This window comes from Corvus brachyrhynchos, unplaced genomic scaffold, assembly GCF_000691975.1.
Source record: "Corvus brachyrhynchos isolate BGI_N302 unplaced genomic scaffold, ASM69197v1 scaffold80, whole genome shotgun sequence".
NCBI lineage: Eukaryota > Metazoa > Chordata > Aves > Passeriformes > Corvidae > Corvus > Corvus brachyrhynchos.
In genome coordinates, this window is record NW_008236769.1 from 6,896,162 (window position 1) to 6,917,159 (window position 20,998).

A 20,998-nucleotide genomic window follows, 5' to 3' on the forward strand; every position below is an offset into this window, starting at 1 on the left:
ACTTCAGGGTTGGCTCAGGCTACAGAGGGGTTTGTGCAATTGACTTTTAAACATATTCAAGGGTGGAGAGGGTAGAACCTTCCTGGGCAACCTCTGCCAGGTGTTTACACCACTTACATTGCAAAAAGTGTTTTCTTTACATCCAGCCAGAGCTATCCTGGCTGCAGCTTGTGACATCTGGCTTAGATGCTTTATGCTGCACAAAAGAAGTACTCTCATTAAGCACCTGAAAGGGAAAGGGGTTTTTTTCATAGTTCAAAGGTATTACTGGCTTATAGATATGAAAAGCAACGTTCTTGCTGCTGCAAGGAATTCTCACTGTGGCTCTGCAGCACAGGCCAGCTAGATTTTCTCGCCAGGTCTATGTGCTTTTGTATCTATGAACACTAGCTCTGGCTTATCTCAGGTATCTCTATAGCTTTAAAACTCCAAATAGAAGGTAATTTGTCCAAGATCATTTAAAATATTAATGCAAGTGGAATTCTGGAATCTAAAAGCTTTTTACAAAATACTAGGAGGGAATTAGAAGAGTTTTTTCATCCTGTGGGGTAAACTATAATAACATATGTATAGGTAGTGTTTTCTCCTAATGGTAGGATTTCTGCGTTAATGACAGGTTATTTTATTCCTCATTGTGGATACACTTTTGAGAAAAAAGCCAGAATTACCTTGTCATCCAGTCTTTTTAAGATTTGTCAGCACATAAGGGAAATAAAAAGACACTTATAGTAATATACAGACTGTTCAAATAATGGAACACATTGCCTAAAAAAAAAGGTCACAGATAAATTTTCAGGGGAAATGGAAGAGTTTTGTGACTTTGAGGACACTTAATGGTTGATAAAAATTCTCCAGTATTCTGTGACAAAACAAAGCCACACTCTCATGCTTGAGTGAGGGTGTGGGGAGATAGTCAGACATTTCCAGTCGAAAATGGATGCCAGTTACTTAAAAGTGTCATTGGATGGCCACTTTCTGAAAATATGCCTCAGAAAAACTGTCTCTGTCAGGAAACCTGTGTGTTGAGTTGGCTGTTTCAAGCCTCTTCCTTTTTTATTATTCCTTTGTTTCTCCTCCCATGCAACATCTCCAAACATGAAAAAAAATTATTCACACGAAAATTGTGTTCTAAAATGCATTAGTTAAACAGTTGTTAGTAATAGTTAATAATTCAACCAAGAAAATTAAAAGAGAGGTCAAGAGAAATAACTGGGCCACTTGATTAAGAGACCAGGCTTTGAAAACTTGTGTCTTTTGCTTGCCTTTCCTGGCTGGTGCTGCTCAAGTCACCTGAAGCTCCAAGATGAGAGGTGTTGGGGTGTGACAGATGCTGGTGAACCTGGGTCTTGTTTAGCCTGAGTGCATCTGAACCAACGTGCTGGGTGTGAGCCAGCATCAGTAAGGTTTAACCAGCAGGGAACCTCCTTCTAACTCATTTGCTTTGTCTGTACTGCCCTGTTAGTCAGTCTGGTCTTTTCCACAACTACCATCTGGACAGGGCATATGGGAAAGTTGGGATTCCTTCAGGCGAGAGTCTCAGGTCGTTCTCCAGGGAAATTGCCAACTGGCAGAGTTCTGTAATCATCCTGCTGGTATCTGAGAACACTTGCTTCTTTTTAATGATTTTACTTCACATGAAAATTTCTTTTGCTTAAAAACTGTACATTTGTTTGTTTCCACATGGAACAGAAATCGTGGTGAAGCTCTGCTCATGTTCATGTTTTTAATTACAACAAAATACCAGACAGTCTGACCTAAATTGACATAAATAAATTATTTTCTATTAGTCTCTTTTTACTCTGCTAACATTTATCTGATACATATAAGCCATAATAAATTTATTTCTCTTCCGCCATTTTATCTCAGTTCTAAAGAAGTCACAAAACTACAGTGAAGTTTTCACTGGTGATGTTTATACTTTTTCATGTCAAGGAATGCACAGTAAGACATATTACTATAAGGGAGTCATTTCCAAAGTGGGATGCCTAGGCTTCTGTAAGGTCTGTTCTTAAGGCTGTATTTTGGGTGCAAAGAAATTATGCTGGGAATGGATCTGTGGAACAATGTATGTTTTCAATATGCAAAGGGTGTGCACTTCACTGCTGGTGTGGAGAGCACCAGGTAGTGTAGGAAGGAGTGAGTACGCAGTGTGCCACACAGTCTGTGTCTCTGCTGTTGCCCATTTAGTTTTGAGCCTTCTGCACCATTTTCCACAACTCTTTCATTCAAAAACCTTTAGCCTGATCATTAGCTAATTTTCTTAGCTGATGAAATCACTAGCTAACAAAAAGCATGTTAGAAAAATAACTTTAGTGAAATTAGAAAAGTGATCATTAGCCTAGAAAGTATGCCTAATAAATTTGCCGATGTTTTTTCTCTCCTTAATGGTACACAGGTTGAAAAACATTCACTGTTTTGAAAAATGTACATTTAGTTAATTTTTACCCTAATTTATTTTTGTGCTGCTACAGAGAGTAATAAATCTGTGAATTTCATCCTGGTTTTGCTCTGCCAGTTTTTTAATCTTACCATCAGTGGTCAGTCATGCACTTGCAAAACAACTTATGCTCTTGTTGTTGTGTTTTGACAAATTTTATTCATGAGTTAACAGCTTTAGTGGCTCTTTGGCCCCTTTCTTCTTTTTTAAGTTGTGCATACTTGCAATATCTCTGTCATTTTTAGATCTAGCTGCTATACAAAACTGATATCAAGGATGAAATGCCTAGATTATATTTTTCTAACTTTACTGCACTAAATCAATCTTGTAACTTGTAATATGAAGAATAAAATGATTTTTATCACAGTTTTTGTGCTACTTTGTTCTCCTTATATACTGTGTAGGTATATGGGAAGTCAATACATTGTCAGAGCACTGGGTCCCCAAAAAATTATCAGTGGGCATAAACATTTCAGAGGGAACAGGGAGCTGATACTTGGTTTTGTTTGTCTGTGCTGTGTGTCAGCATGGTAATGAACAATTAACACCAGCATGTGCTACACAAAGGCAGGTTACTTCATATAGAGAAGTTTGTTGCTATCATTTCTTGTCACTGCATCTGTTCTGGTGAAAGCTGATGTGCCAGCAGTAGGCATAAGTCTTCAGTCAGTTTCTCTTTATCTGTAAGGTGATAAGGTGACTTTTTACTCCTCAGTGTGTCATTGGGGTTTATGTAATAAGAGTTGGATTTTCCTCTTTGACCTGGGGCAAGCAGCTTTGCTGAAGGGCTAGTTGGGAATTTAGAATTTTTTTTTTTACGAAACTGCTGAGTTAGTTTCTCAATAAACAGATGTAGCATGTTCATAATATGCCAGCAGGCAGCAGGGTTTTCCTCTTGCAATCATAACACTTCCATCCATCTGACAAGCCCTTTATTTAGCAGTGTGTGCCCTGTTAGGGCTTGTACCATGGAGAGCACATGGGAAGAAATATCACTGCTACCTTAATGTTTAGTGCCATCATTATCCAGGGCTTTGAGTTTTGTTCTCACAGATAAATTACCTGTGGTTTAGAATTTTTTTCTTTTGGTAATCAGTTATTTCAATCATTTTTCATTTTTTCTACTAGATCAATTATCTTTTTGTCTCCCCTTCTTGCTCCCTTTGGCAGCCAAAATCTTTGGCTAGTTCTTTTCTGTCACCGTGAGTCAAATATGAATATTACATGGTTTTCAAACACAGTTGATATGAATGGGACTCTGATGCTTACCAAACTTGCTATTTTAGAATGTTGCCACTATATATTCTCTGCCTGGATATTGTCACTGCTGGATATAGTTTTACTGACCAAACATGATTGACTTCCTCTAGGCTATACAACCTGTGTTTCTGTCCATTAGAGACAGATACTTCTAGCCTATGGTTAATTTCCTCCTAAAAACAGTGTTTTACTTTTCCCCAAGCAATTTTAATCTCAAAAGTATCTTTTCTTTCTGTGGATAATAAAGAGAGATTAGGGGGATGTCTTGATTGCGGATGTCCACACTCCAGTGAGGTTAAAGCAGAAATACACCTCACACCTTCTGTCCAAAAACAAGCATCCTTTTCAGTGCCTCTCAACATCTCTTTCCTGTTCTCTCCTGTGTTGTTACATGCTATTGAAGTATTCCATAAAGCTACACAAACCTGCTTGCTAAGCCACACAAAACCTATTTTTATCCTCTTGTTCAAGCTTAAAGTGAGTTTCTTTGATTTACTCCTAAAGTGAATCAAGCTAAACTGAGTTAAAACTGTTTGTAATTCTTCCTGGGTCTCCAAGTGGAGTTGCAGCAACGCTGTGTCTCATCCACCTGGAATTTGCACCTTCCCTTCATTTGCTGTCCTCTGCGGCCCTCGGTCATTTGGGAATGCTCAGAGTTTTAGCAAGTTTTGCCTTGAGTACATTAGATGGCTGAACTGAATACCAATATATTTTAGTTCAAAATATAATGATTAATAACTCATTTTATTCTCTCTGATACAGATCTGGTACTACACAAACAACATCTTTAGTGAATCTGGGATCAATCATGAAACAATCCCCTATGTTACACTAAGTACTGGTGCTGTTGAGACTCTGGCTGCTGTTTTTTCTGTAAGTATGGTTATAAAAAATCCATTAGCATGCTTGATATTTAAATTTTATTAGATTTTATTTTCTTGTATAGGTTAAAATATAAAAAGAATAATATATTTATTAAGTGTAATGGTTGATTAAGCAATTCAAAATATTATTTCTAATTTTAATCCTAAACCAAATTTTTGTCTTGGGATGATTTTTTTAAGATGCTCTTTAATTTTAGTTCCATAAAAGGAACAGAAAATTTGGTATGTCCTGCAGTGCTTTATATGGATGAAGAGGAAGAAGGCAGAAATAGCAAGGGCCAAAGTTTATTAAGTGGTAACTCATAAATCATTTCACCTGGTAGAACAACCTTACCTGGTAGCAGTTTATTCACATCTCAGAGTTTTCTCGTGTGCCTGCTGGGAAGCAGGCAGTGTTGTTTGGAGAAGGCTCAGGCACAGTACAGCTACATGTGTTCAGTGTGGCTGGCAGAAACAGCCACTCAGGGAGGTGGAAGAGTAATACCAGCCTGCTAGAACAAGGAGTCCCATGTGGTGTGAAATTCTGCTGCCTTAGGACAAATCCTTTCCTAATACGTGAGCTCCAGGGCAGGTCCTTTGCTCTGCTCTGAATGTAGAAAAAGATGTTAATAGAAAAACTTATCCATGCACAATTTTTTCTTTCCTATTTCAAAATGGAAAAGTTGACTATGAAAAAAAATACACTAAATGAGCAAACTAAATCTCCAAGTTTTAGTAGGTGATTACACAATTAATTGCTAAAGGAAATACATTTATGTTTGCACTGCAATAAATAAGAAACAATGGGAGAACTCTTAGGAATGGAAAGTTGCAAAGGAGCAAGCACTCTTTTCTTCCTTTGTTAGAAATTTTTCTTCATGTATTCTATACCAACTGTATTTGCACAATACTGAACACCGCCGCAAGCGTTTTTAAATGTCAAAAGAATGAATAAAAAATCCTTTTCAGTGGTAGGGCAACTACTTGTGACCTACAAAATGTTAAACTAAATCCAGCTATCAAGTATGTTTTCTTATAGTCTAGGACATAAGGACTCTACAGGGTCACAAATATCTTCTTCTGATGTTTGTGAATTTCCACAAATCTGTCTTTGGCTAAATCATCTTTTTTTTCTTTTTTTTTTCAATTAAAGAGACTTTAATTTTATGACTCTTTTTATTAGGTAGAAATAGAGAAATATGAAAGTCCCTACCTCTTACAGTTTCTTCTTTGTGATACTGCACACACGCTTCTTTGTCTAAGATATATGGAAAAATAATAATGATAATTCTGCCACTGTTTCAAGTGAAGAATACGCCTCTTTTATTAGAAAACAGATGATAATTACATGGAGATGATTCCATGATATTAAAGCCTTTCTATAAATACGGTCTGTTATCTTTTCAATTCCTTCTGTGCTGTCAGTTTATGGGGCTTATTCAGAGCACTCTCTTCATACAAATGAGGTGGATGTGTGTGCTTTGACTCCTGCTATGTGTGGTAATGTTTCGTACTCAATAAGAGGGTTTTTAATACTTTTTCTGTTAATGCTACCTGCTGTGCCTCTGGAAATGCTGACATATTGATATCTCTGCTTCCTTCCAATTTCTCAGTTCAAGACATGCTGCTTTTTAGACTTAATTTTATTTCCTTAATCTTCATAAATGTTTTGTTGCAGTTGTTTAAAGGAACAACAGCATGAATTTAGCTTTCCACTTGAAGGTTTTGCAGCTTATTTATTCAAGTGACTTCCTCTCAAGTTTTTCATGCCTAGCACTGTGGACAGGGGATTCCTCCCACTCCCAGCCTCTCCCAATATCTCCTTTTGCCATTTTAAAAAAATCTGTTTCACAGTCTTAAATGTTAAACCAGGTGCATGCCTTCTGTCCTATTCAGGGAAGAAACGGAAGAAAGCAAGAAGAGAGCTTAATTTTCCTGGTGTTTTTTATTATGTTGTGTTTGTTAGCAGAAACCAGTTTTTACTGACAATAAACTCCAGGATTTCAGTAGAGGTAATCAGTTATAGAGGTATAGTTTCTTTCCTCATAAATTAAATAGCAATTGGAGAGGTCCCCTAGAAATCATGTACCATCTGTGATCATTATGCATAAATTAGGTGATCATGAGATTGAGCCTCAGTAAGAGTACTTGGGTATTGATGACCTCCATTGATGAGACCCATATGAATGCCAAAGGCAAACAGTGAAATAGATGTATTTCACAGAGAAACAAAGTAATATTTAGGAGATAAAATACTGAAACTGAAAAATTTTGAAAGCCTTGCTTTAATGCGTCTCTTGGGAGCAGCAGCACAATAGTAATAATATTGATGTGGTCCATGAGGAAAGGCAATTAATATCCCATCCTTTTTATAGCCTCAGACTGTGTTGCCTCAGATCTTGATATGCCCTCTTGTAGCATGCTTTGCCTACAGCTCCATCCCTCTTGCTCTCCAGCAAAAGCCATATAAACAAGACATTGAAAGATGACTCTTGTGCATCATCATTTTCCTTTCATTCACATAATTTGGCTGCAACTCCCGTTTACACAAATGTTTCCTAATTTACTTCATGAAATATGTGTGTTCTAGCATTGTGTACCTGATGCCCTGGCTTCTCTCTAGGGAGACAATATAAACTTTCTGTACATTTTTTGGTTAATGATAGAGAATTCCACCCATTGTACTGAACACGGATTTGATTTAGAAGACTGGCTAGAGAATTACTTTTTAGTGAGGGTGTCCATTAATTTCAGTTTGCTTCTGAAGTTTTGTATCCTCTGGAATGAAATATTGAATAGATTTACTACTCATCGACATGTTACAGCAGTAAGTTACCTAATCTGATGCAATTCTTTGAAGCAGGATGGAATACATTTAAATAATTCTCAGTGTTTATTAGAAGTCTGTTCTACAACTACTGAAGTAAGTGCCTACCACAAGTTTAGCTATTCTTCAGTAAGATTAATTACTGTTACTATTTTCTAATTTTTAATGATTCAAGTTAATTTTAGTTGTTGTCTTAGTGGGCAAAGAGAACAATTTTCCAGTGCCTTTCTTTAGCACAAGAGTAGGGTGAATGGAAAGGGAGACAGAAGTAAATGTCTGAAAGGGTTCCTTCCCTCCTCTATGAAACCAGCATAGAATAAAAGGGAATGTTATTCAAATTAAGCATCCCACATCCAATTTTGCCATCTGTGGCACCACATTTGGGTTTCTTATAATGTTCACAGGAATACTAGATGTGACTATACTGAGAAGACTGTGCCCTAAGTATTTCCCATAGGGTGATGCATGAAGGTGTTACTAAAAGCCTGTGACAGAGACAAGCTGTGTGAAGCCTGGAATGAGTTAAAACACATTGCAGTACTAGGCCATAAAAGAATGTAGGAAATTCTTTTCATTATCACACAGAAGTCAGGCAAGCCAGCATTATTTAGTGAGATTAATTTAGTCAGCTTCAGGATGCCAGGAGAAAGGGCTCTTAGACTTGTTCTGCATTTGTTTTACTGTCAATAGATCTCAACACAGAAGGAGAGATTCCCTGCTCAGGGCATGGCAAATCTTAAATCAAGGGTATTCCAGATGCTTCCATAGGTGATCTCATCTCCAACACATTTCCTCCAGGGTTTCCAAAGGATGATGAAAGATATCTCCACTGAAACTCTGGGTCCAGTGTGGTAAGAAGAGAAAGAAATCTATTCCAGTAACAGCCAGTCTTAGCTAGTGAAAACAATGGGGTGAAAAATAGTAGAATCTCAAGGGTTCCTAGGAAGTTATGTTAGAATCTGACTTTTAGTAGACTTTTAATGCAGTCCCATGTGACATTGCTCACACTGAGTCAGACTCAGCCTTCACCCACCCATAATTCCCAGTAGGACATAAGTAGAGACAGCAAGAATGGGGCAAACATGGCATTTCCCCCTCTTTCTCCCCTCACCCTGATAAGCAGTTGCTCAAGGATTACCAGAATTTGAAGGTAATATTTTGGTCTGTAATAGCCCAGATAGAGCCAGCTGTAGAAAAGAGACTGGGCAAGCAGCATCTCAGATCATGGCGTTTGTCAATGGCCGGAGGCATCTGGGCATATTTTCACTGCAGGGTGGACTCAGAGTGAGACTGTGTTAATGCACACTGTCTTAATCCACAACTGATCCACAGGATTGCTTTTAGGTGAAGACATTATTCCTTTTAATTGTTTTAATGCACATGGGCTTTTGTATAGACAAGGACTGCATGTGTTGAAGTAACCATGTAGTGCCTTCCAGGAGAGTAAGCCTCATCATGAAGGTTTGCCTTACAACACCCCTCCTAAGACCCAAGGTGCACATGGTTAAAGCTGCATTTATGTAGCACAAATTCTTGTGTAGGATATATTCAGAAATTGAAAGTTTTAAAGATGTATCTCCTGCTGTTGAAGATTAAAAGCATTGGGTTTGAGTAATTCTTCTATCAATCTATTCAGGATGATCTGCATAGGGGCAATCAAATACCATCATTTGAAAATAAAACATCAGCCACAATAAGCTGTCACCGATCAAGGCTGAGATCTAGTCTGGCTTTTATAGCATAAACATGACAGCTTAATGCTTTTAACAACTAAATCATCAACAGAAGGAGCTTTGCTTCAGAAATATTTACAGTTTATTGGAGGGACAGAATAGGAATAAGGAAATGGGTGGTTTTGTGCCACCCTAGGGGCTGTTGCCAAGCACTGCTGAGGCAAATGGGGCTGGCTGAGATGAGTCCTTGCATGGGCTGCATCTTGGCCATGCTGCTCTGGCAGACATCGAGTATGGAGAGCATCATTAGTGAATAGAAAATTTCACTGCCAAGTGAAGATGATTAAGGATGCCTCACTGTAAAATACTTCAGACTGAGCTTAGAAATTTGGCAATTAATTCCATGCTTTACTGAGAGTAATCTTTAGACAGGTACCTGCAGGAGATGTGTAAGATCTTATCCAGTCATGGCTTTAATACAGATACAGGCAAATTGATGTGAGAGCCTTGTAGGCAGAGATTTTTTTAAGACTTGTGCTTACGTGGCCAAAGTTGATGCTAGACCTCTAAATTTCGGTTTAGATACTTAAATACAATAACCCCTTTTTTATTTTAAAATGAATAATTCATACAGTAGACTAATGGATTTACATCAAAATATGAATCAAAAACCCCAGTTTAGAATTCTCAGTCTGCTGTTCCTCTCCTTTTCCTGGGTACAAGATACTACACATTGTGTGATAAAGTGATATAAATGAGGTTATCCATTTTATTCCTGATATTTAAAATGGAAATAACACAGTGTTAGCTTGCTATGTTAAGTCTGAATCTAGTCATAGTCTTACTCAGGCCTTTATCCAAAATACATGAGAAAAAAGGTGTGGCTATCCTTGACATTAACTTATAGAGCTAACTTCTTCACAGAGCTGAGACATCAAGAAAACCTGATAGGGTTTGCTTAGTATAATTTAGGGCCAGGATAGAAGTAGGGAATAGTATTCAGTGACCTCCTGTTTGGACTGTAGAACTCGCACATTTATTTTATCCAGAGAAGCTTGTCTGATCTATTTTAATGCACTCTGCTTTCATTGTGTCAGCCCTGGTATCTGCAGCTGACTCAAGTGAAAAGGTTGACATTTGCTTCTTTATTCACAAGTGTTTCCTGACAGACAAAAGCAAGCTGTGTGAACCATTGATGTAGTTTGTATATCAGTTGTCTTTTTATCACCAAATGTTTGTGTCAAGAGAATTTTGGTTGCAATATTCTTTACACATTTTCAGTAATTTCAGCTGTGTTAATCATCATGACTGGGTATAGGTTTCTACAAACACATGTTTATGATCACACATAAACAAGTATCAGCCTGCACAGCTTGGCACATAACTCAGGTGTTATCACAGGAAACAGCTGTAATGTTCTTCTTTTGTATATACTTGAGCATATACTGGATTTCTTGTTATTTCAGTTATTCTACTGTACACTATATTTTGACTTGCTGTAGATCTTCAATAGGTAACAGTTACCAGTGCATAGCAGTGGAGCGTTCAGATCTATAAATACTTGGAAACTGGTGAATCATCTTCCACTTCTTATGAGTCATAAGCATCTTAGTGGGTTTTGCAATTTAACAAGCTTTGGATTTGTATAATCATAACTAAAAAATTAAGTTATTGTCTGTTTATAACTGCAAAAACCAGCATTGTTTTCACCAGGGAAACTTGCTATTATGGAAGACCTAATCCAAACTGGATGGATTATTCCTGCCTGGAATTTGTTTTGCAAGTGAAAACTATATACCACATTTTTCCCATGTTTTGTATGAGAGGCATCTATGAACTTTTTCCCTCTAAGAGAAACATCATCCCTTACCCCGTTTTAATGTAAAACCCCTCAGCTGTGTAACAACAAGATTGTTTGATCATGACCATTAATCCAGCATTGAAAAAAATAAGAGAAATAGCACAGTATGTCAAATTAGATGTGCAGCATTTATTGCTGAACATGTAATTCATGCCAAATTACATATGAAACATCTGTTGCAGAAGTCTCTTGCAGAAGTTGCAAAAGAGGGGTCTTCGACAGACCTATCAAATAAATTTTCAGCCCTCAAAGCCATAAAAGTTGTCTCTTGGTTCAGTGTATGTGTGGTCGCATGTGTTTGCGGGATGAATTCATTAATCATAATGGAAAATACCTGCCATCTTGTAGAGGTTTTGACAGTGAAGCAGTTGCAGTTTTGAAACATTTGGACCTCATAAAATCTTACTAACATGAGTGCAGGTCTTTTTAAAATTCCATAATTCTACTGTGGAAGCTGTGGAAATTGTCCAAATTTGTATATTTCACCATTTAAAAAACTAAAGAATGCAAAATCTTGCCACAGAGCTGCTTTCAGTGATCTGCAGCATCACAGTGCATATCTGGTGGGGAAGTTCAGCTCAGGGTGCAACATCAACGTGTTTAGGACAGACAAGCGGGTCCTAAAATGTACTGGTGAACCCCACACAGAGGAAGAAGCACTTGCCTCTCAAGGCATTTCGTCCCTGGGTGTCTCTGTACTTTTCTTTAACACATTTCTTCTAGATGCTCACAGTGGAGTGGTGTGTGTTGTTTCCCAGAATTAAGGGTATTATTCCAGTTTTCATTTTAGTTGCCCAATTTATCTTTTCCTCAAAGGACTTGTAGAAGATGGCTTTCAGTCTTCAGTAAATAATGATACGGCAAACTGTTTTGTGATTCCTACTTTAACTTATTTGAAGTGGTACATTTAAATCTTCATAAAATTATTTTATTTTTCTCATAAGAAAGACAACTGTAAATAGTAATTTTAGTAGTTATCAACATGAAAAGTACATCAGCTGTTATGACAAAATACATATCAGCCTATTTTAATGAGTCAGACTAGCAAAGGGTTTCATGTTACAGCTTTTTAAGAAATTCTTCATTGTGTTTTTCTCTAGCAGATAAGTATTCCAATTCTGTGATTTATATTCAGGTGTTAAATATAAATTCAAAATGGGTGTAACTGCACAAGTATCAGCATTAAACTCACCTGTCTGAGCAACGTTTTCTGCTGCATGGATTTATTTTGTTTGGATATTCTAATTACACTAACTATCCAAAATCACGCCTAAATGCTTATTCTATGTTTGAAAAAAAAAGAAATTTAAAATAAAATTTAGTTTAATTGAGATATAATCTATGCTAAAAAGATTTAAATCTCAATTTTTAAATGTTTTAAGCTTAAATTCAGAGAGATGTTGAAATTAGGAAATAGTCAAAATGCACAAGCAAGAGACTATAATTCTCTTCAACATACTGAAATTTAAAAAAACAAATTGTAAGAACATTGTCATAGAAATTAATGCATATTTTTAAGCCATTAAATCAATGTACAATTTTTTTGGTGGTCTCAGATAAGGATACCATGCTGACTTGTTTTTTCAAGGAGGTTGAATTTTGTAAACATAAATGTGAGCTCAATTATGAACATGTCATAGTTTATCAATAGCGTAAAATCAAACTTCATGGGTTTAGTTTTGATGTTCTTGTTTACTAGGAGAACATATTTCATGGTCCGAGTTCTTCAGTGCTTTATCAAGAAAGTTAAATGCCACTTTTTGTTTTCCAGGGCTTAGTTATTGAGCGGCTTGGACGCAGACCTCTTCTCATTGGAGGCTTTGGGCTGATGATTGTCTTCTTCTCAGTACTCACCGTCTCCCTGACTTTACAGGTAACACTAGGGTCACTATATATTTTTACTCTCTCTTTTACCAATCTTAAACCTGCTAGATACTGGTTTGTCTCAACATTGCTACATAAGCCAATCCTTTTAATCAGTTTGGCCTAAGGATTGAAAGGTCGCATACTAATTTATGAATCTGTTTGCTTCAAAGCTTTTGCATTAAAAAACTACAGAGACTTTCTCACATTCTCACATTCAGACTCTTAAAATCAAAGATTTATGCATATCATGAACTATTATGAAGACAATTTTACCCATGAGTAAATAGTTTACCCATATTCTGTGGGTTTATCTTTGTAATACACTGACATTTCTTTCATGTTTTATATGTCATCACTGTTTTAGGTTTGGATTTTTCTTTTTCCCCAGTAGTGAAATATTTCTATGTTTGCATAATTTTACTTTTTAGATTCCATCTATGTAAGATACAGTTTGTTTGTGTTCCTAAGGAATTTTAAGAAGTAAAACTGACATTTGCAATGGCATGGATTTGGGTGGTGTTTCATCAAGGTGTTTTCCTGTTGGTTTTCATTCATGTGTGGTGCCATTAATCTGACTTTCAAATCTCGTTTCTTGCTTGAAGAGAGTCAGTAAGTCAGGCTGACTGGCAGGTCTGTGCTACACCATTGCAGTTTTATTTGATTTACCTCTATGTACAGCACAATAAAGGTTTACTTCACACACCTGCCAGGACAGCTGTAAGACAGCTCTCCTCCAGAAGAGAGGTGTTATTGCATATTTAGTATGCCCAGTGAAAAATTCCCTTCCAGATCTTTTAAAGCCAAGCTGGGTGTGTGAGGACCTTCAGTTGTTTTAAGTCCCTGAAGTCTGCATGCCTTTCAGTTTTACCTCCTTTCAAAAGGGTCTCAATGTGTTAAGTATTAGAGATTTGCTTTGAACAAAGGACCAGGGTACAAATAGGCTTAGTCTCAGAGGAATTTATATCTATTTGCACCTTCTCTTTCCCAGAGACCTTGGATTTGCTTCCAGACAAGAACCCCAGATTGTATAATTTTGAAATATTTACAACCCTTTTGGTTAATCTTAATGCCCCGGAGACCACAGTTTCCACATAATTAAGGGAATAACCCAGCCTAGAAGAGAAAGAGCATCAGAAAATGGGGGCTTTTCCTTAACACTGAAAAAAATAATTGCTTTCTTTAGCAAGAGTATTTTTACAGTGCCACTCAAGGTGGTTATAGTACACTTACATATATCTTAGAAAATTTTCAAAAATAGTAAAATTCTAATAAAAATATCATTCACACTTTGCTGAGGGGAAACCCCACCTGTTGGAGAGAGAAAGAAATGAGTACCCAAATTTTTTTCTCATCTATTAGTATTAGAATCAAGCATTCACGTACATGATCAAGAAACAGTGTCCTGCAAACTCCACAGGAATTGCTCTTTGAATTTCAAGTTCCTGATATTTAGAGGTCTCAGTAGAGAAAAATCTACTTAGAAGTAGAAGAAAGATAGCACACATGGCCTTCCTTGTCTGCAAAATCAGATTATGGCTGAAAATCCCATGCTTTGCCGAGGTTCAGATGCCTGGTCCTCCTACCAAATGTCAGCCTGTCCTGTCTTCAACCAAGCCTTTGACTGGTGAACTCTGAAGCTCTGTGGGCCATCCTAGATGCTCTTTTTAAACATGATTGAAATACCTGAGGAGGATGGAGGTGCTGAATGCGTTCCAGGCTGGCTTGACCTTTAGCACAAGAAGCTGTGAATTTTTAGAGTTCGGACTCTGTGGTACACGAGCTTGTCTAGTGTTTCTCTACAAAGATTTCACAGACACCAAGGCCTTTAAATACAATCTAATAAGGTCCTACAGAAATACAGTGATTTTCTAAAGTAACCTCAGACTAAATTTTGAAATAGATTAAGAATCATGGAAAACACTATCTATTGTCTTTGAGTTTTTAAAAATATTTGTAATACATACAATATGCTTAAAATTAATGTCTTTTGTCTACCCAGAACAGTGTGCACTGGCTTCCTTACCTCAGTATATTTTGCATCCTTGCAATCATTGCATCGTTCTGCATTGGACCAGGTATGTCTATATATATTTTTTCATGTTTCTTTGTGTATCAAAGGACAGGTGTTTTTGCACTGGCACTATGTTAGCAAATCACTTGTACAAAACTTCACTTTGGCTGTAAACCAGAAAGTAAGACTTGTTCCCTTGAGTTTTTGGAGGTTTTTTTAAGCACCATTTATTGCCTCTTTTTCTTTGTAAGGAGTTTCACATTAAACATTAATCAGCTGTTTATACATCTCCACCACTGAAGTGGTCTAATTGATTGATCGTGGTTTATTTGGGGAAATAAAGACTTGCTGATGTTTGATGTGACTCTAATGAAATACTGCTGTAATTCTGTGGATCCTCTTTTGAAAAGCTGAGGAAAAAATATGCTGCTTTAGAGAAAAATGGGGAGAAGACCAAGATACTTCTTTTCCCCTTATTTCTGGGAAAAGAGATTGTCACTAATTTCTGTGCAACATACAGTGAAAATACTGAAAAAAAAATAGCAATCTCTTTGTCCTTCTGTAAGGACAAATTTCAGGTTCCGCTAAGTTCACTGTACTGCTGACATATGTTTGTTAGAGTGAGATGGGGGACCGGGGGGATGTTAAAGAATTCTGTGGAATAGAACTGTTCTTGAATTTTAAATACCTTAGGAATGTCAAATGTTGACTTGAAACTTCTTTAAAAATTTCCTTCTGGTGTTAAACTCAGAGAGTTTAAGTGCAGCTACTTGCAACATCTTTTAAAATCTCAGTTGAAACAAACTGAAGTTTTTTCCCTGTTATAGATATGTTCCATCTATTTTTAGAACTTGTAAATCAATATGTTCTAACATGTCATGTTTTCAACATGTGAAGATTAACCCTCTGCTTTTCTCCTTCACCTCACCATTCTTCAAAATGGATTCTGCTGTTCTTCATTTAGCTTCTTTCTCTTTATTGATGTTATTCAGGATTTGTGTTGTACTTTGCAATCTATTTTGAGCAAAGTATCTGCAGATACATTGTGGACAAAAAGCTTTTTTTTATATTTCTAGCTTGCTTTCTACAGAAGTTCATTAAAATTAAAGCTTCTGTTGTGTTTTTCACTGTGCTCAGTGCTGTTAAAGCCAAAGAACATTCATAATGTACCAGTAGCTACCTAGTTGGCCTCTCCACCTTTCCTCTGTGTGTTCAAACATTTGTCATATGTGAGAATAGTGGGACTATCTCGGTAGTACATAATACTGAATTGCTTTTAATGAAAATCTTGGTAATTGACTCTTCAGCTGCTGAGAAGAAGTTGTGAAGAATCATATTCTGATATCTCTGCAAATCAATAGCAATATTTTAGTTGACTTTAATGGAGGCAGATTTATCTTCAGTGAAACTTCTCTATTCCATTTTGAGGGGCTTAAGAGATTTGAGCTACTTTCCTACCTTTTAGCTGGGCAACTTCCGTTATTAGTAATGCTTTAATATGATTAAATGAGAAGAGAACACATGCTTTTTGTTCTGAACAAGAAGTGCGACATCAGCTTTGCACCCACTGCTTTTTGTATCACAAGGCACAACTCAATAGTTGAGTGCAATTACCCTGTCAGGTTTTCTGCCCTTCCTTGTACAGGAAAGACATCAATAGCCTGTGACAAGTCCACTGGAGAGTCACCATGTCAGTGTCAGGAGACCTGTGAGAAGGGACTGGGTGAACTGGACTATTTTAGCCTGAGAGGAGACAGCTTGGGGGACCTAAGAGTAGTGCCGCTACCTATGAGCAGGGTGTTGCAATGGCAGAGCCAGTCTCCTGTTGCTGCACGGCGAGGTGCTTGAGAGACAGAATGCAGGTGTTGAAACAAGAAAGATGCAGAGAGACTGTAAGGAAAAGCTTTTTGCTTCTAGGCAGTCAAGCAGGCTACCAAGGATATTGAGTCCTTAATTATTACACAAAGATCAAAACTGGATAGCTTTTACTTCTGTTTTTCTCCATTACAGTGGCTGTAGGGAAGTGTCCAGAGAAAATACAAACAGGGCAAGTAGGTGAGACATTTTTTGAGAACCAGTGTACATTCTTTTCAGCTTAGGGTCTTTCTGAGGCATAGCTTCTCACTCTTTCTTAGTCTTCCATGGATTTGCTAATTCTCTGTCTGAAACAACAAAATTTTAGCATTCTTTGGCAAAGAAAACTATGTCTACCATCTTTCACGCACACATCCTTTGTCATTCTTTGTGCGATACCCTCTAAGTCTCACAGAAACAAAGCAATTGATCCTCTTCCTCCTTTTCAACTCTTTTGTGATCTTGTAAACTTTTACCTTATCAATGCAGATTTTTCTGGAATGAAGAGGTATTTCTTATTGTCACCTTCTCAGCTATATTTTATGACACCCCTTTAGCAGGAAAATTTCACACTTTAGTGTTCTTTTGTAGCACTCTGATGGTTTAATGAGACAAGACAAGTTCAGGAAAAACTTTCCCACCTTTCTGGTAGGAAAAGAGGTTTTCCCCGAGAAAATTAAAATATATTCTTTATTGTAAAGCTGCATATTTTTTATACTTTTAGCCTTTTATAGAAGTATTGCCATTCATTTGTGTTGCTTAACAGGGACTACTGTCAATCCTCAGTATCTTAATTCCTCCTGTAGTTACACTACAAACACATGGTTTGTAATGATTCCATAGGTACAAGTCTTAAGCTAGGATGAATTTAGTTTATGTTCATTGAGATATTGGTACTTGGAAAAGTCATCCCATCTGAAGATAACAAATAGCATGAGGATCTGAGCTTATAAAAATAACTGCTTTAACTTTCTAGAGCATAAAATTGCCTTTAAAACCACATTTTCTCTCTTGTTAGAACACCTATTACCTTCTTGATAGCTTAGATGGCATGTAAACCATTTTCTGATAGCATATGCATGAGTCCCATCTGCTCCTTTACAGCAAGGGTGAGCTGTTATTATAAACTGAGGAGGGAGGTTTTTTGTTACATTTTTCCAAACACAGCTTTTCAGCTTGCAGATATTTTTGAGGACTGAAACAGTAATGCTAACAACAGGTATGTTCAGGCATGTGTGCTGTTTGGTACCTCATCATTTTTGTCAAAAGACAAACAGCAGAAAGCTTTCACTTTCTAAAAAGTAAAGGTTTAGTCAATCTGTGATCTGAAAGAAAATTACCCTTCAAAAATTGCTTATTGTTCTATAGATTAGGGAGCCAGATTCTATAGACTGCTGGTCCAGACAGGTGCTTCATTGTGCCTATTTGGTTAATTATAGGCCAGTTATTTGCTGGACCTGAAATAAATATAGGATGCATTTAAAATGAAGAATTGTCATCCAGCAAAGAGTGGATAGAAAAACTGAGGGGATTTTTTCTGACTCCTAAGGAGACAAAAAAGCAAAAAGCCAAAAATCAACTGAGAAAACAAATCAGAGAAAAAAAGGAAACATTTTCAGGATCTCGAGAGAGCATTTGTGCTGTTCAAGTTATGCATCATGAGCAAACGCATTGATTTGCAATGCCTTTACAGAATGGGTAAATAATGTGCAGATTCTTGGAAATTTGGATAGTGATAGACAGGCTTAGGTACATGTGAAATGTCTTCCTTCCTTAATTTTGCCTTAGTTAATATTTAAGAAAAAAGGAAAAACTAGGATTTATTCCCACTTCCTCAGTTAAACCTGTGTGGCTGCCTCTTCATGGACTGAACACTCATGTTCAACTGTCCCTGCAGAATCAATCTCTTTAAAGAAAGATAGTCTAAAATATTACTTAAAGAGAAAAAAAAGAGAAGGTTCTGCTTATTTTTAGCTATTTTTTTGAATTCCCCATTCACCCATTGTGCCTTCACAACAGTTTCTGTGCCAGCAAGTGACTTTTGATTTTAGAGGGAGAATTGAAAAATATGCATTGTAGTTTTAGAAAACCTGCTGGAGATCATCCCCTTTTACCCACCAGCCAAATAGTTTAGAAAACAAACACCTGGAAACTGACCTAGAATGTGTTCCATTCAGTTTCCTGATTTGCCTGCAGGGATGTTGACCCCACTTGTCAGTGGGTCTGTCATGCATTTTGGGATGAGGGGCTTGCAGGTTTCGAAGTTTTTCTGATTTACATAAAACAATTAAATCTTCATCCTCCCAACCAGAGAATGGCTTTTCTGCCACCTGTCAACATGTGTCAGATAGTAGAACATATAGAGAAAAAAACTGATTAACTGATTAATTGGGGATTACAGCAACGTTGGCATGAAGTTCCAGATAATTTTCCTAATGAAAATAAGTGTAATAAAGAGACAGTCAAGACCTGGAGGACTTGGAAACCTGGCATAAACCATTTCCATGCATTATCTTTGTACGAAGCTATTTATTGGTATTTCTTCCTTAGAAGCACATTCTGTTTAAATGTAACACCTTTCTATCCAGTTCTAATAAGCGGAGAAAGCACTGCTGCAGAGAAAGGACAGGAAACCATGGTGGGGGAGGTTAGGTGTGATGCCTGTCCTTAAATGGAAGGATGGGAGGAGGTAGATTGTTTTGATAAAATATCTAGCTTTAAAGCAATCTTCTTTTACCACCTTCTTTAAGAAATTGAGCAAGTATTGTTGCTTTCAAATCTCTGCAAATTTGCTGGCTCTGGAAACATGGTGCACTGGAGCACTGGGCTTATTTTACCACTGGAAATTATTAGAAATAACCCCAGACCCTGTTGTGCAGTAAGATCTGTAAAAACTGCTTGTGTAGCACAAATGCGTTGCCCACCCTTTGACCACTGCCTCTGGGAGGGAGATCAGGCAAGTGTGGGCACAGGAAGGCATGTGGTAAGGTTCCTTCTTCCAAAGAGTTCTTTGGAGTCCTTTGGAAAGAAAAGTTGCCTTTTATTACAACAAGAAGTAATACTCATGGAAGTTCCAGAAATCTGAGTTGATTTTATATCCATTGCCTGCTCATGATAACTCAAGCCATCTTTGTGCTGGAAATCCATGCTGTTTTGGTGGCGCTTCAAGTTTGAGATTAGTGATTTTGTTGAAATCTTTTGCCCCTTTCTAAGAATGGGACATATATGCCTGCATGACTTAGAGAGAAAAACGGGCTTTGAAACTCAGAACAGCATGAGGATTTAAGGATATCTTAAAAATGCCAGTTAGCTAAGGAAGAATATAACAATAATATCTCTAAGTATCACGTGAAAGACTTCCACATAGCTGATAATATTTTATCTAAGTAATTTGAAAGATTGCTTTATATAAACACTCCGTATGCACATTCTTTTACACGTTTTCTTAAAGACCTAATACATCATATTGTCACGCATTGTGTCTCTGAATTGTAATGTGAAAAATGCTCATTGTGTTGTCAGGCGTCTTGTCATCATTTTTGAGATGACTTAGAGCTGAATGTTGAAGCACAAACTGCTCATCTAGCAGTAGAACAGAAGGGCTGCAAAGAAGGGCTACCATGAAGATGAAAAAAATAGATTTTTATATGGAAATATACAGAAAAATTTCATAGTGTCTAACAGAAAAGGCTGAGAACACAGGCCAAAGGGAAAATAACACTGAGAAGGAAGAATAATCTGAAGGCAAGTGTTGCTGCAGAAAATAGCAACAAAGACACTAAACTTAGGTGCTATCTAGCCATGAATAAATTTAGAATACAATTTGGGAAAAATTCCTAACTACTTCAGGAGCCAAGATCTGTATCAGCTTCTCAATAGAAACAGCAAATGGGGAAATGGAACAAAATATTCTATAAATTAAATGCTGCCTGAAACAACTAAGGATTGTATTTGAACCAGATGATCTAATACGATCCTGGATTCCTTTATCTTCAAGTCTTGTGTTCTTCATTTATCTCTAAGTGAGATGCTTGATCCTCTGTATAAAGTCTTACCTTATTTCCACCTGTCTAATAGCCCCCAGTTTCTGCAAAGATGCACATGTGGCCAGAGGGATTTTCTAGCTGCTCACTGCAATAAAATGCAGCCCATGACTTAATTTCTGTCAATAACTGCTATTTTTAAATCAGGGGCACTAGAGGGAAGAAAGCAGGAGTCTCTGGCTGAGTCTTACACAGTGGCTTCAGGCATTCTGACTTTACTGCCTTACGCCATGTAACATCTTAGAAGTAGTTATTCTGGTCTTTAACACTCTAAGTATTTCTGTGGACAAGTAGCATTTCCCT

General features: G+C 37.1%; 1 protein-coding gene across 1 annotated transcript in view; it reads left to right on the plus strand.

Annotated features, from left to right (window-relative positions):
• SLC2A9 (solute carrier family 2 member 9) overlaps nucleotides 1–20,998 on the plus strand; it is an 82,591-nt gene that overhangs the window by 39,283 nt on the left and 22,310 nt on the right. The window contains exons 8-10 of the mRNA XM_008645139.2: nucleotides 4,460–4,570; nucleotides 12,693–12,794; nucleotides 14,787–14,862. Coding sequence (XP_008643361.1) covers nucleotides 4,460–4,570; nucleotides 12,693–12,794; nucleotides 14,787–14,862 — 289 coding nt within the window. The remainder of the gene's footprint in view (nucleotides 1–4,459; nucleotides 4,571–12,692; nucleotides 12,795–14,786; nucleotides 14,863–20,998) is intronic.